This window comes from Dermochelys coriacea, chromosome 14 (assembly GCF_009764565.3).
Source record: "Dermochelys coriacea isolate rDerCor1 chromosome 14, rDerCor1.pri.v4, whole genome shotgun sequence".
In the NCBI taxonomy this organism is placed as follows: Eukaryota; Metazoa; Chordata; order Testudines; family Dermochelyidae; genus Dermochelys; species Dermochelys coriacea.
The window spans coordinates 14,641,338-14,654,964 of record NC_050081.1 but is presented as its reverse complement, the minus strand read 5'-3'; the positions used below and the strand labels follow the sequence as shown (position 1 = coordinate 14,654,964).

Genomic DNA, 13,627 nt, shown 5'->3' with positions numbered 1-13,627 from the left:
ACCCTCTGTGCTTGCTCTTGTTCCTTTTCTCTTGGGAGTAAATGAAACAATATCCTCTGGCCTATATACAAACTGCTGGTGTTTCTCTCAGTAGTTTCCACCTGTGGATTTCTCCACCTTTACCATTTCCACTGCCTGTCTTTCTAGCCATCTCTTATTACGTTCTCTTTTTCCTACCCCTTGTCTCTCTGCCTCCCTCTCTCCCTCCTTCCCATGGACATTCCATGTGCTACAAACTTCCAGATACTATGCTGATGGCTCCTTATAGAAATGGGATAATGCTGCTGCTAACTCTTTCCCCTCCCTGCCCTTTGTTTTCCCTCCTAAACCCGCTTGTATGTGGTACCTATATGTAGCAACATTTGGAGAGAAAAATAGGACCACACCTTTTAACTCCTTTAAAATCCCTGGGGCTAAAGGAGCTTTAGGGAGAGACAGTGGGAATATGATGGGTATCTTGCTCTAAGATAGGAACTGTCCCTCCTAATTAGGATGCTTGGCATGCATACAAGGTTTCCTCCAGCTGTTCTGTGTCTCTCTCTGCTCTCTTTGTTCTCCCCCTTCTTGCCTCCAGCACAACTCTGTGCTCCTCTATAGGAGCAGTAACTTTTTTTTTTTTTAATATCGCTGCCTTTCTCACGTCCTTTGGCTCTGGTGAGAGCAGATTCCTGCCTGCCTGTACAAGCTATTCTTCATGACAGAGAGAGCAAAGGGCAACAGATACAGCAGCACCATGAGGGGGAGAGAGTCAGAAAGGGCATGGAAGAATCAGAGGAGGGTGAGAAAGGGGCAGAGTCTAGGGATGGGACTAAAGCCAGCGTCACATAACTAGCACTAAGCAATTTGAGCTTAGCAGTCTGCAAGCATTTCAGATTGCACACTCTGGCACTTCTGCCAAGGCCAGCTGCATTTCTCTGCTGCCTCTGCCCTTCCCAGGACAGGCTCATTTGTTATCTGATCCTGCAGAGGTACTGGGACGTTGGATCACTCTGCGGTGCCTTGTGCTCTGCAGGGGGATGGAGCCATGGCAGCAGATGCTGATGGAGAATCAGGACCTGTACCAAGAGAGACAGAAGGGAAAACCGCCAAGTGGGGCAGGAGCAGCCAGGATAGAGCCACTGCAAAAAGGTTCTCCTCCCTAAACACGGAGTGGAACAGCCAGAACCCCCAGGAGAAGGAAGAAATGCCCAGGAGAAAGGTGAGAAACTGGGGCAAGGGGACACACCAAGTCAAGAGACTGCAGATCCAACACAATGGATGCAGACTGGCATCAGCAGAGCGGGTCCCCCCGAGCAGGAGGTGACTCCAAAAGGACAGGATCCAGGGCCCACCTTAAATCATCCAGTCTTGGATGGAGATGGAAACACCTCCAGAGGAGAAGAGATGCCAAAGGTCTTTCAAAGAGGTGCCAAGGAGGAAGTGGAGCCACCTGAGGAGGGGAGACATGAGGAAGCCCTGATGGGGGAGCTCTCTGAGCTGGTGCAGCAGGTGGTGAAGAGAAGCAGCTGGTGGGAGAGACATGGCATAGATGACTGTATCATTGCCCTGAACTTCCTAATCCTTCCTGCAGGTAAAAGTGGGAAGGTTTGTGTCAACTAAGGGAAGGAAGGGAAGGGCCCCCGGTGTCTCCTTATTGCTTTCTCATTACATATTAACAGGGAATTGTATTCCCTTTGTGTTAGTAGGCATGATAGCTCAGCTGGTTATTAACCACTTAGTGAAAGGAACCTCCAAGTCCTGCTCCCATGTCCCAAAGCCCTACTTCCCATACTGCCCCATGGGAGCTGCTGCGGGGGATGGTGTCCAAGATCTGCGTTATATGAACACATTAGCTGTTGGTGACAACTGGGGTCAGCAGTGGGCACAGCTGAACCAGTGCTGAATGCAGTTTAACTGCAAGTGTAGCACTAGGCTAAAGAAGCCTCAGATACTGTGGTGATGGGTGCAGCATTAGAACCTGATTATCGTAGAGTTGAACTGTGTTCAGCATCATTTCTGTACCTGTGCTCAGGCTTAAGGAGTTGATGCAGCTTGTAATTATTCCTGTGGATCCGAATTAAGTGTACAGGTGAGCTTCAGGTAAGTGGGATGCCGAGGCAGCAGCCTTTTCAGTGCCTCTGTCGTCTTTGGTTTAACCCTGTGAAGCAAAGATGTGCATTTGGGGAAACCTTCCTTGTTCAGCACTGCTGGGCTGCCATTCAATACTAGCTCTGTCTGTCTCAGCTCTCTGTCCAAGGAGCTCAGCCCTGCCATGGAAGCTTTGTTATTGTATTGATATGAGTGACTTCTTATGGTTCTGATGATGGGTGTGATGTAGGAGAGATGTACTTTTAATAACAGGCCCAGCTAGTTTTGCGGCTTCTCTCAGGATGTGCAAGACTTCCCAATACAGGCCTCGTTTGTGGTCTGGCAGCCAGTGAGCATTAATTTCTGCTATGAATAAGGGGTACAAGAAGCAACCAGTTGCAAGCATAGGTGTCACATTGTCCTGTGGCTGGTGGTTCTCCATTCATCCTGGGACAGGTATTTCCAGTTTTGTCCCAGTTATATTGGAGAGCTTCTACACCCTACAGACTGTGCTTGCACTCCTTCCACAGGCCCCTAACCCAGTTTGGAAGCTAGTGAGGTGTCCTCTCCTGGAAGTTTTGTATCGGGATGGAATTACGAAGACAGCAGCCTGCGCTTAATTCTGCATCTAAACAGCATGAGCCAAATGTATCCCTTTGAAGTCAATAACGTTACACCTCTAACTCACTCACTTCAGCTCAGGGTTGAGGGACTGGGAGGGTGCTGAAGCTGCTGCTCTCATTGTATCTGTCATCTGGAAGTCCTTACTCAGGCAAAATTCCCCTTTGGCCAAATTCTGGGAGGGGCTGAGCACCTGTAACACCCCTCGATGGCATGAGAGTTTTAATTATGTATACTGAGCACCCTTCAGGATTTAGCTCAGTGGGTATTTTGCCTGAGGAACCGGTAAAAACAGGGTAAGTATTTGGCCCTGTATGGAGGGCTTGCAGCCCTTATTTAGGTAAACTCATTGATTTCTATGGGAATTTGCCAGAGTATGAACTAATTAAGACTCTTGGGACTTACAGATCCTTGTAGAGTACCTCACTGTGCAATAGGGGAGCTGCTGTGCCAAGTAAATAACAGGTCCCTGCCCCAAAGAGCTTAGAGTCTCAGTATATAATCAGGTACAAACAAGGAGACATATGGTGCGATCGTAGCTCAAAAGTGCAAGAGTTAGGTAGCTTCTCAGAAGTGTTTTGAACAAGGAACGAATGGGAGTTTGGTGTTGGCCAAAGCATCCTACGCAGCGTGACAGAGGGCATTGAGTTAGGAGTGGGGAAAGAGAGATGAAGAGAGCTCTCAGGAGGGAAGCTTCCTTGAGTGCAGTTGGGTGGAGCTGGAGATGCAGATTAAGATGTAGGGACAGATTTATGGAGTGCATTAAAAGTGAGGACGAAAGCACTGGCTTTAATGTGGAAGGAGAGGGGTCACCCACAAGGAGAAGAAGAGGGAGGCGGGGACTTAGATACCTGGGTTTATGGCTGCATAGGTGAGCTGAACCAGAACTCTGGAACATTTTGCCATCACTGTTTATTTGACCAACCTTTGCGAGGACTTCCACTCACCGTAATGGCATTTCTCTGTTTGGACATTTGGATGCAATGCATAACTTATGAATCCTGCATCCAATCAATTCCAAAATGTTAGGGGAAAAGTCCTATTGATTTTGGTGGAAATGCAAAAATTGGAAGGAGGAAATGGGGGACACATGGAGTCCCTGGCATCTGGTTAGCAGAGCCAGCTGCTTCAACCACCTATAACAGTCTATAGATCAAAGAGCCAATTGGTGGCAGCCATTAACAATACTCCTCAGTTTAGCTTTCCCACTCCTCCCAATACAGTTAAAGTGTTAACATCCTGAAGAAGAGAGAGAGAGAAAGGAAACCAAAATGGTGGGAGAGAAGGGGAGAATGGACAGCCTGGGAGGAAAGGGGGAACACACAGAACCCCTGATGAACTGGGGGGAATGGGGGACCTGGCATGGGGGAATGGGGGGCAAACAGATCCTTGGCATGGGGGGAATAGGGGAGTATAGGGTGGAACTGCGGAAAAGGGGCATGGAGGGGAAATTGGGGGAATTATTGTTTGTATTACTGTAGCACTTAGGAGCTCCAGTCATTGGACCAGAGCCCCCATTGTGCTAGGCATTGTGCAAATACAGAGCAAAAAGATGGTCCTTGCTCCAAGAGTTTCACAATCAAATATAAGATAAGAGACAAGAGACAGCAGATGGATAAGACGTGGGGGGAAAGGGGTACAAGTGAATCAGTGAGAGTATTGGTCAGCATGATGGACAGTGTTTCAGCACCAACAGCCTAACCGTTTGGAGTTATTTGTAGGCATCATGGGATGCCTTGCCCCCCAGAGTCCAATCACCATAGAGATCCAGTTCATTCTTGTTAGGGGTTTTTATCTCCCTCTTCCCTTCCGCTCTGAGCTGCAAGCTCAGCTAACAGGAAAAATTCACTTGCATGACTCCTGTTCATGAAGAGAGGGACAAAATAACAAATGTCTTTTGTCCTCTTTATAGTCCCACAATAGTCAGTCTGATGTCAATGGAGCTTTCCGGTTGGGCAGACGTAACACCTTCTGTTGGAAACCTGCACATCGCCTTCACAAGACGAGCCTGGGAGCTTAAATTCATAACTTTGCTAGACACTAAAAATCATGGAGTGAATAAAGACACTGAATTTATGGCTTATTACAACAATTATAACCACTACTCCTCATTTTCTCCTGCTTTCATGACAGGAGAGGTATTAACTGGCCACTTCACCTTCAGTGGTCTCTTGAATATTGTTCTCTCTGATCCTCACATCTAGGCTATATCTAAATCCTGCTGATTCCTTTTGCAGGCCTACACTACAAACTTGCATCAGCCCAGCAGCACCGATCCACTGTGCCACTGTAATGTGTCTGGTGAAGACACTCTAAGCTGATGGGAGAACTCTCTCCCGTTGACTTAATAATTCCACCTCTGCGAGAGGCAGTAGTTATGTTAGCGGGAGAAGATTTAGATGTAGCCTGGATGTGAGGTTGAAGGAGATGCCCAGGTTATGAACCGCTGGCTGGGGGAGGCTAGCCCACAGCCAGCCCCGTCCTCTCGCCTGAGGACCTGTCCCCTTCCCCTACCGGAGTCCTTCCGTGCCAGGTGAGTAGCGCCCCCCCGAGCACAGGATGGGTGGGCGGCCCCAGCCATTCCAAGTCCCAGCCACCCTAGCCCCAGCATGCTGCTTCCCTGAAAAGGACCAGCCTGCCTGGGTTTTGGGGAGGAGTGTGGGTGTGGCCATGTCGGGCTGTTTGGGGAGGCGCAGCCTTCCCCAGCCTATGCGCCGCCCATGATTATGGGCCTGGATGATGGTGTTGTCCACGGTGGTTAATAAAAGAAAGAGAGAGGAGGGCTTAGCAGTGGGGAGGGGGGAATTAGGAATTGTGTTTTAGTCATGTTTATCTTGAGCTGATGACTAGCACCCACAAGGTGCGCACGCAGTCTTTGTGGGGGTGGGGGCAGGGGCAGGGGAAGAATGGGGACCCAGGAGGGAGGCTGGGGGGACACAGAGCCCATAGCATGGGGGGATGGGGAGTTGCTGGGAGTCCCTAAAATAGAGAGGGATGGGAGAGTAACACCCAGGGAGTTGGGGGGGAGACTGGAAGAGTGCAAGAATTCCCCTGGTGTGGGCAGGGCACTCTGACTACATAAGCATTTGCCCTTAAACTTGGGGGGAAAAGCGAGTTGGATAGTCAGCATAAAGAGAGCCTTCATCATAACCCTTTTCATTTGTCACTGACAGTCCAGGAGACTACATTAACACTTCCCTGTCCCATAGACTTTCATCTGTCAATCTAGCTAGGTGCTTTTATGGCCCTCATCCCCATCGTATCTGAACTGGGTACCTGGATTTCCACTTTACTTTGGTGAGAAGAAGGAAAATGAAGACTCCTTCAGAATGAGATCTCATTTGCCCAGGAGAGCTGTAGTTCTTATGGGGAAAGCAGTCCCCCATGGATCTTGCCTTGGCCATTATACTGGTCTGATCTTAACTATCTAGAAGGCTTAATAGCTCCAAGGTTTTTCTTTCTATCTCTAGGGTTCCTGTGTCTGCATTCAGACAATGCCCTTCCCTTCCTGTTGGGCATCTTCATCTTGGGCATAGTTCACCACACTATAACAGTGAAAGGGAGCCACTTGGCCAGCCACAATGCCTTGACGGAGTCCAAGTCTTGGGGGAAAGTTTGGGCCATATTCTTCCTCGAGGTATGTAACCAATGTGGGAGAATGCTCCTGTGTGTACGTTTATATAGGAGGTACTCAGATTTCATGGTGCTGGGTGACTATAAAAACCGAGATAGCTAGGCAGAACAGTGCAAAGCTTACAGCTACACCTTGTAGTGTTGCATGGATGTGGGGTGGTTTGCTGCATCCCTGCATGGCATGTGTATGTGAACGCGGGTACAGACCTGGGGATGGGGTAGATAATATGCATAGAAGCACATTTCCATTGAGCAGAGGCCGATCTGTCAGATAGCTTGATGGCAACTCATCACCAGATTCTTAACTCAGTCACTCTCAATTCATGTGAGTGTAACTGAGGTCAGGATTTGGCACATTAGCCCTAATCACCGGCTCAACAAGTTGCAGTGTATTTACTGCCAAGTTCCTCTCCAAAGAGGGGAGAGATTTTTTTCTGATTTTCAAAATGCCAAAGGAAATTAAGGCAATCCTCTTCAATTTTCTCTTGATAACCACCAGCCCCGCTGATCCATAACTTTTGAATACATCAGCTCTTGGGATCAAATCTTCATTTCAAAATGAAATGTCCCTAATGGTGCTGAACTGGTAGCACTTTTCCGCTCAAGGGACAGATATATTCAGAGAGAAAAAAAACTTTTAAAAATGAATTAGTTCTGCTAACTAACTTTGTTCTTCTAAATTAATAACACTGTAGCAGAACTAGAAAAACATGTTTTTGACTGTAGATTGTATAGATAGAATGAGTTCTGCAATCTGCTGGCTATTAAGTATGTACACTACTGCCCTCTACTGGGTGAAATCAGAACTGTTCAGCAATGCTTTGTAGTCTCTGTATTGTTGATGATTCCCAGAGATTTTCCTTTGGCTCAGTTGGCAGGAGTTTGTGCTTTTTGAAGCAGGAGGAAGTGAGTTCTATCTCTGTTGGTGCTGCAAAATTGCAAATGACCCTGATGTGCAATGTAGTGATAACCGGGAAGTATAAAATGAAAACAGATTTGTTATAATATCTTATTGTAATATTAAGGCCATACATCAACTCTGAGACCATACTTGAAAATTGTAATTTCCAAAATGAAGAGAAATTAGCTTTCCAACCAGTTGGGGCACAGACATCAACTCCTAGCTGTGGAAGAGTTCATGCGTTCAGAACAGCCAAAGGTATATATGATCACTATATGCATCACTTAATGGAGCTGGGCCTGAGGCTCAATTCTGCCTCTCAATCTCAATTTACCCTCAAGCTGAGGGTTGTTTGGTTCAGGGTTTTGGCTAAAGCCTGTCTCTGATAATCAGTAAACTTGAATAACTCTTTGTGTAACTGGAATGTTCTTATCATAGTAAATGACCTTAGAGATTAGTGCTGTCCTCAGCTGTAAAGTACATATCTTTGTGTAACTCCAGAAATTGTCTACCATGCTTGTATCATGCAGCTTCAATAGCATTTTAAGGCATATGTGGTGCAGACAACAGATGTATTCCTCGGGTGTAGTTATATCATATTAGTCCTCTTATCCTAGTGCATGACAATAACAAGGCTTTGAGTGTGAACCTCTGTGGTGGGGTCATCCCAGTGAGACAATGCTGTGTACCTGCCATGTTCTGATCCTTGCATGCAAGCTGTTCGCATTTACTTCTCTTTTCTTCTCTTCCAGGTTTGCTCAGCTTTCACAGCAGAGCAAGCATACTACAACCATGTGAAACTCCACACGGTTACACTAATGTTATCAGACTAGGCGATTCAGTATTTGGAAGATTCCTTTCTTGAACCGATATGTCTACATGTTCATTGCACCCATTGCTATACCTATTTTAACCCCGCTAGTGGCACTTGGTATGTTGCTTTCCTCTGAGATATTTTTCTTCTATAAGTATTGTTTAAAATCTAAGGGTTTTTTTAAACTAAAAATTAAACTAATTTGTAAGGGCCTCAAAAGATAAATACAATTATCAGCATTATGGAAGCCCCAGTCAGGTTAAAGGCCTGATGGTACTAGGAGCTGTACAAATGCAGTCTCTTCCCTGAACAGATTACATTCTAAGTTAGGATGAGACAGGACAAGTCCATATAACAGACAGTAGGAAGGAGCAGGAGAAGTCCTTTGGGCTATCTGCTCAAAACTAAGGCATTCGCCACAACATCGGCGGGGCCTTGTTGATTCTTAAACACTGGCACAGTATGGACCCTTTGAGAAGCAGATTTACATTCAGAATGGAATGCACTCACAAAAACTCAATATTTAAATATATTGGGGTCAATACTGAAACCTTAGGCAAAATCTCATATTGAAGTCAATGTGCCAAATGCCTGAAATCCTATTTTCTTTTAATTCAGTCCATTCTCAGACCCATTGACTTCAGCAGGTATTTTGCTAGAAAAGGACAACAGGATCCAGATTTGTATATACTTCTTCTTCAGATCTTCAAAGCGCTATACAAACCTGAAGCACTAACCCAGGCCCAGATCCTGTTGTCCTTATTCAGATATATGTAGGGTTGGTGAGGGGCATGCTAGGCTGGAATATAATGAAAGAAGGAATGGAAAATATTTGAAGTGTAGTGGTGTCAATGCTAGGGAGTGTAAAGAAGATGGCTCTCAGTGGGAAGAATGGGATCAGGAGGTGCAGACAGTGGAAGAAGAGACTGGATGATAACTGGGGAAATACAACATTCATAGTGTATAGAAGCTCTTCAGTCTTTCAGAAGACTGACACACAACCATGGGCAGTGAACGGCTGCTAATTGCTTGCAGAAAAATCATATAGGACCAAATTCTGAGGTCATTATTTAAGCCCTGATTCTGCAACCCTAACTCACATTACAGAGTAGCTGTAGCATTTGGTCAGTGAGACTACTCGCTTGGGTGAATGCTACTTCAATTTTTACTCGGTCCTTTCTCAAGCAAACGCCTATTGACTTCAGTGGGGAATTTCATCCAAGTAAGGATTGCTGAAGCTTAGTAAGGTCTTCAGTATCTGACCCATAAGTTGTCTCAGGACTAGAACAATAATCAGGTTAAACCAGAAACAAATCATGTCCTACATCTTCCTTGGTGACACTGTTCAAAAGGTTTTCTGAAAGCCAGTGGAACCTTAGGTGTTGAAGTGGGTCTGGGATCAACTGCTCCTGGAATTTGTACGTAGTAACTGACCAGTGCCTCTCCTGGGTTTTGGAATATAAGCACTACAGCATTATTCCCCAGCTGCGTAACCTGGAAGATGTGGGGAGGGGTTGACTGTTGCCCTACACATTGTCTGTTCTTTCTTTCATAGGTTTGTTGAAGGATGTTGAGTTGAAAACAGCTCTCCGGACACTCTGCTGCATGTTTCTTGGTCTCTACTCCCATTACTGGCTCCTGGTCAATGTCTCAGGGTTCCAATCAGTGTGGTCTGCCCTCATCTGCATGTTGATCACACGATCTCTCCTTGCCCATCCCTACATCCATGTTAACATCTTCCAGGTAGAGGCCACAAACTCCAGCTTGTACGAAAGTCCTTGGAAGCAAAACAAAGCAAAGCTCCCTGTATTAATTAAATAGCTCTCACTTTGACTTTGGCAATTGAAGCGTCTATAAACTTAAGACAAACAACCTGATTCTGATCCAGTGGCATTGATTTCATATCGGATTAGACTCAGGCCCAAAATGTTGAGGAGACTGATGTCAGTTAGCAGTGTACAGAAAGTTGAGACAGAATGAACACAGAAGGCTGGATTCTGATCTTAATTACAGTGGTGTAAAAATGGAACAAATCTACTGATTTCACTGGAATTTATCCAGTTTCTTATAGGTGTAAATGAGATCAGAATTGGCCCCTTCTCACACTAAGAGAAGATCTTACTTTAAAATCCAGGTGCATTTGGGAAAGATGGAATGAGCATAGAACCACAAAAGTGGGTGGTCCTTGCACATTGGGAATTCATTGATAGATCAGTCTTGACAGGCCTAGGGATGAAATATAGATGGCCAGATTCTGGTCACATTTATGCAGATAACCCCTCTGAAGCCACTGGGGTTTCCAAGCTACTGTGGTGTAATTGGACTCTGGCTTCTTTTCTATTTGCCATGAATGGGTGGCCCTGGGATAATGTGTGGGGAGCAATGTGTGAATGCTTCCACTCCGTGCTTGATCCGTAAGTAGTGAGTGGGAAACTAGAGCATTCCAGTTGATGGCACTAGCCTGTTACCTTTTATGAGGACTCATCATGCCCATAAAGAAGGAGACTCATAAGATCATGTACAGAAAAGGATGAGGAGTTTGAGAAACTGTCACTATTTTGCCCTGACCTGACACAGCTGGATTCCACCCTTGTCCTCAGGAAGCCCTGCTCCCTAACTGCCCACTGTAGGAAGAGATGCTGCAGTCTTCGTGTTTTGTCTTGTAGCACATTGGCCTCCCGATGTTCTCTGTTGATAAGAAGCCCAAGCGAATTCACATGATGAGCCTTGGAGTTCTGAATCTGCCCCGGAATGCCCTGCTGGACTGGTCCTTTGGGCACTCAATTATCAACTGCCATGTGGAGCATCACCTTTTCCCAAACCTCTCTGACAACATGTGCCTGAAGGTAAGAGATAAAAGGAGGGCATGTCCAGAAGGTGTGTGGAAGGAGCAGGACAGGAGTGGGAGTGTCATGTAGCATAGAGAAGATTGTTGAGCATGGGAAGAGGTAACGAGGAGATAAGTCTGTGTTTTCCCCTTCCAGTTAACTAAAAATAGAGGTGCTAAGCCTCTTTACCTATCCTGCAGATCTGACCATGCTTCCGTGTTCCTCTCTTTGCACTGGCTTACCCTCTTCTTCCTTATTAATTTTAGACTCCTTCCCATTTTCAGAACACTCCATAACTCCAACTCTAACTAGATCTTTGTCCTCATTTCCTCCCACTCCACTTCTTCCTCCCCACATTCTACTCAGTCTTCTCTCCAACCTTCTTCCATTGTCTCCTTTGTCCATTCTTGACTTTGTTCTTTATTATTGTAACAGCCTTCCAGTGAGTGTTTAGCAAAGTCCCCCCCTCTCCTTCTGGGAAAGCTTTTCAGGCCCTGCCTAATCTGTGAATAATGCCAGCTATTTTCATCATACACCTGCTATAGTTGACTTGTATTGTGTTTATTTTTCCACTTTCAGTGTATCAGATGTAGGCTCCAAACAAAACTGAAATTTTGGGAAAGCTGAGATCTGGATCTATACTTCGCCATCCAGGCTAGGGTGTGTAGCAAGTGTAAAAAATTGGGACAGGAGGTGGGGATTAATAGGTGCCTATATACGAAAAAGCCCCCAAAATTGGGACTGTCCGTATAAAATTGGGACATCTGGTCACCCTATTCCAGGCCCATCTCTACACTGTGTTTGATTGACACCATTTACTAATTTTACAGTCCCATGTATACATCTGGTGTTAGTAACAATAAAGACATGATGCTACTGTGATACCAATTCAAGGCAGTGTCCTTGTCAGATCTCACAAGATAAGCAAGGTCAGGCTTGGGGAAAAAAACAAACAAATCTTCAGGTGCTGCAAAAGGCAATGTTGGTAATTCAGTAGGTGGCACTCTTCCCTCTGTGCCAATATTGAACTAGTGCCCCAGCGTGGTATGAGGGAAGGATGTTGGAGATCCTAGCTTTCAGATGAGGTGCAAAATTAAAGTAGTGAGCATTGTGGTCATCTGGCCCTTATGACAAGAGTAGGGTATCAGCCTCAATATCTGCCCTTACTCCAACTCATCTAAATTCCCTTTGCTGCTCGAGTTGCATACTTATTCATCTTCATTCCCTGAGTTCAGCCATTGTGTAATTTTAGCTACTGTTAAGCAGTTTTTGCATTCCACTCCAGAGGTTGGCTACGTTTGGCAGTAGGCGACATGATTCCTACATGCATAGTTTTCAAAGGACTTAATGATCTCTCTGGAGGAAAGACCCTGTACAAATGTAAGTCATCATCATTAGAATTTACTGTGCTATTTTAATACTACCTTTCCCTTTTAGGTCAAGCCCATAGTCTCCCAGTACCTGAAAAAGAAGAAGCTTCCATACAACGAGGACTCCTATATGTCCCGACTACAGCTGTTCCTACACCGTTACGAGGAACTGATGGTCAATGCACCCCCGATAACTGAACTTGTGGGGATTCAATGATAGGCTCTGGAACATGACAGCAAGACATAGGGGCTGTTTCCGTGGTCATTATAACATCGGACAAGATCAGGAAGTTTAAAACTAAAGACATTGCCCTTATAAAGCAATCAAAGAGGAAACAAGTTTGCCTCAAGTGACTTGCTTTGGACAGATAGAAAGTACACATAGATACCAAGAAATGCCACTAGAAAGATAAATTGTGACTGAACTGGTGATGGACAGAAGGGAATTCTGTAGCTCCAATACAGTAGGATCAAATGTGAGTTTACCTGAGGTATTAGTAGCTGGTATCTATTTTCCACCATTCTCCTTTAACTCTTGGACAGATGTTGTTATTGATTCTTGTTTTCTTTACTGCTGTGTCTCTGGAACAGGACTGGGAGCATAACAAGAAAGGGAATTCACATCCTATCCAACTCTAGTGTGCCAAAAGGACAGGATGACTCAGGGGATTGGCAGTGGGGCAGCCTTTAACTCTAGGTCAAAGGTTCAAATCCAGGCAAAGCTTGTATTTTTGGAACAACTGAAAACTGGTTCCCATCTGATAGCTCTAATGGCCCATGTGAATTCAGTTGACCGCTCCAGTTTCTCAGAGAAAGATGCCCATATTACAAAACCTTAGTCAGCAGACTCAGTTGAGAAGCTGAGGATGTAATGGGCCATAAAGACTGTACTGCTTTAAAGGTGGTCTCTCCAGATTAGTGGAGGCACATTGGTGGCGTGGTGTAAGAGAAACTTGCAATGCTGCAACCTATGCTCTACCTATTTTGTGGATAAATAAATTCCTCCCAGGAGTGTGGATTTGACAAAACTAGCCAGAGCAGTTTGGGGGTGAGTTGGTGAAAAGTTTTTGTGCTGCCCTGATCCTCAGTGCAACCATGGTTTCACCCCAGTACACAGAGAAGGATGGAGGATTTGCAGAAGAGTTAGAGAGAGGATTCTTTGGGGTGCACTTCCAACTTAACTGGCTTCTGACATGTAGAGTGTTTGTGTTGTGGGTGTTCATGGTGGAAATCACAAGTTTACCCCAGCTGCCTGCTACAGACATGGAACCCAGCTGTTTGTCCTGGCCACTGTATGTAGTCACCAACATTGCAGAAAGTTTTGTAAGAGACAGTTATCAAAGAAGGCAGGACTCTGGGAGCCTGCTGGTTCTAGCTACTGCAGGGCTTTGTG

At 45.6% G+C, this 13,627-nt stretch overlaps 1 protein-coding gene across 1 annotated transcript; it reads left to right on the top strand.

Moving 5' to 3' along the window:
- The first annotated feature begins 547 nt into the window (after positions 1-547).
- On the top strand, positions 548-13,000 carry FADS6 (fatty acid desaturase 6). Its single transcript, XM_038372317.2, is given in 9 exon segments — positions 548-1,136; positions 1,138-1,570; positions 6,159-6,325; positions 7,975-8,023; positions 8,026-8,058; positions 8,061-8,153; positions 9,592-9,779; positions 10,703-10,882; positions 12,302-13,000. Coding segments are annotated over 9 exon segments (1,413 nt in total). The 5' UTR covers positions 548-1,016; the 3' UTR covers positions 12,452-13,000.
- Positions 13,001-13,627: the final 627 nt, after the last annotated feature.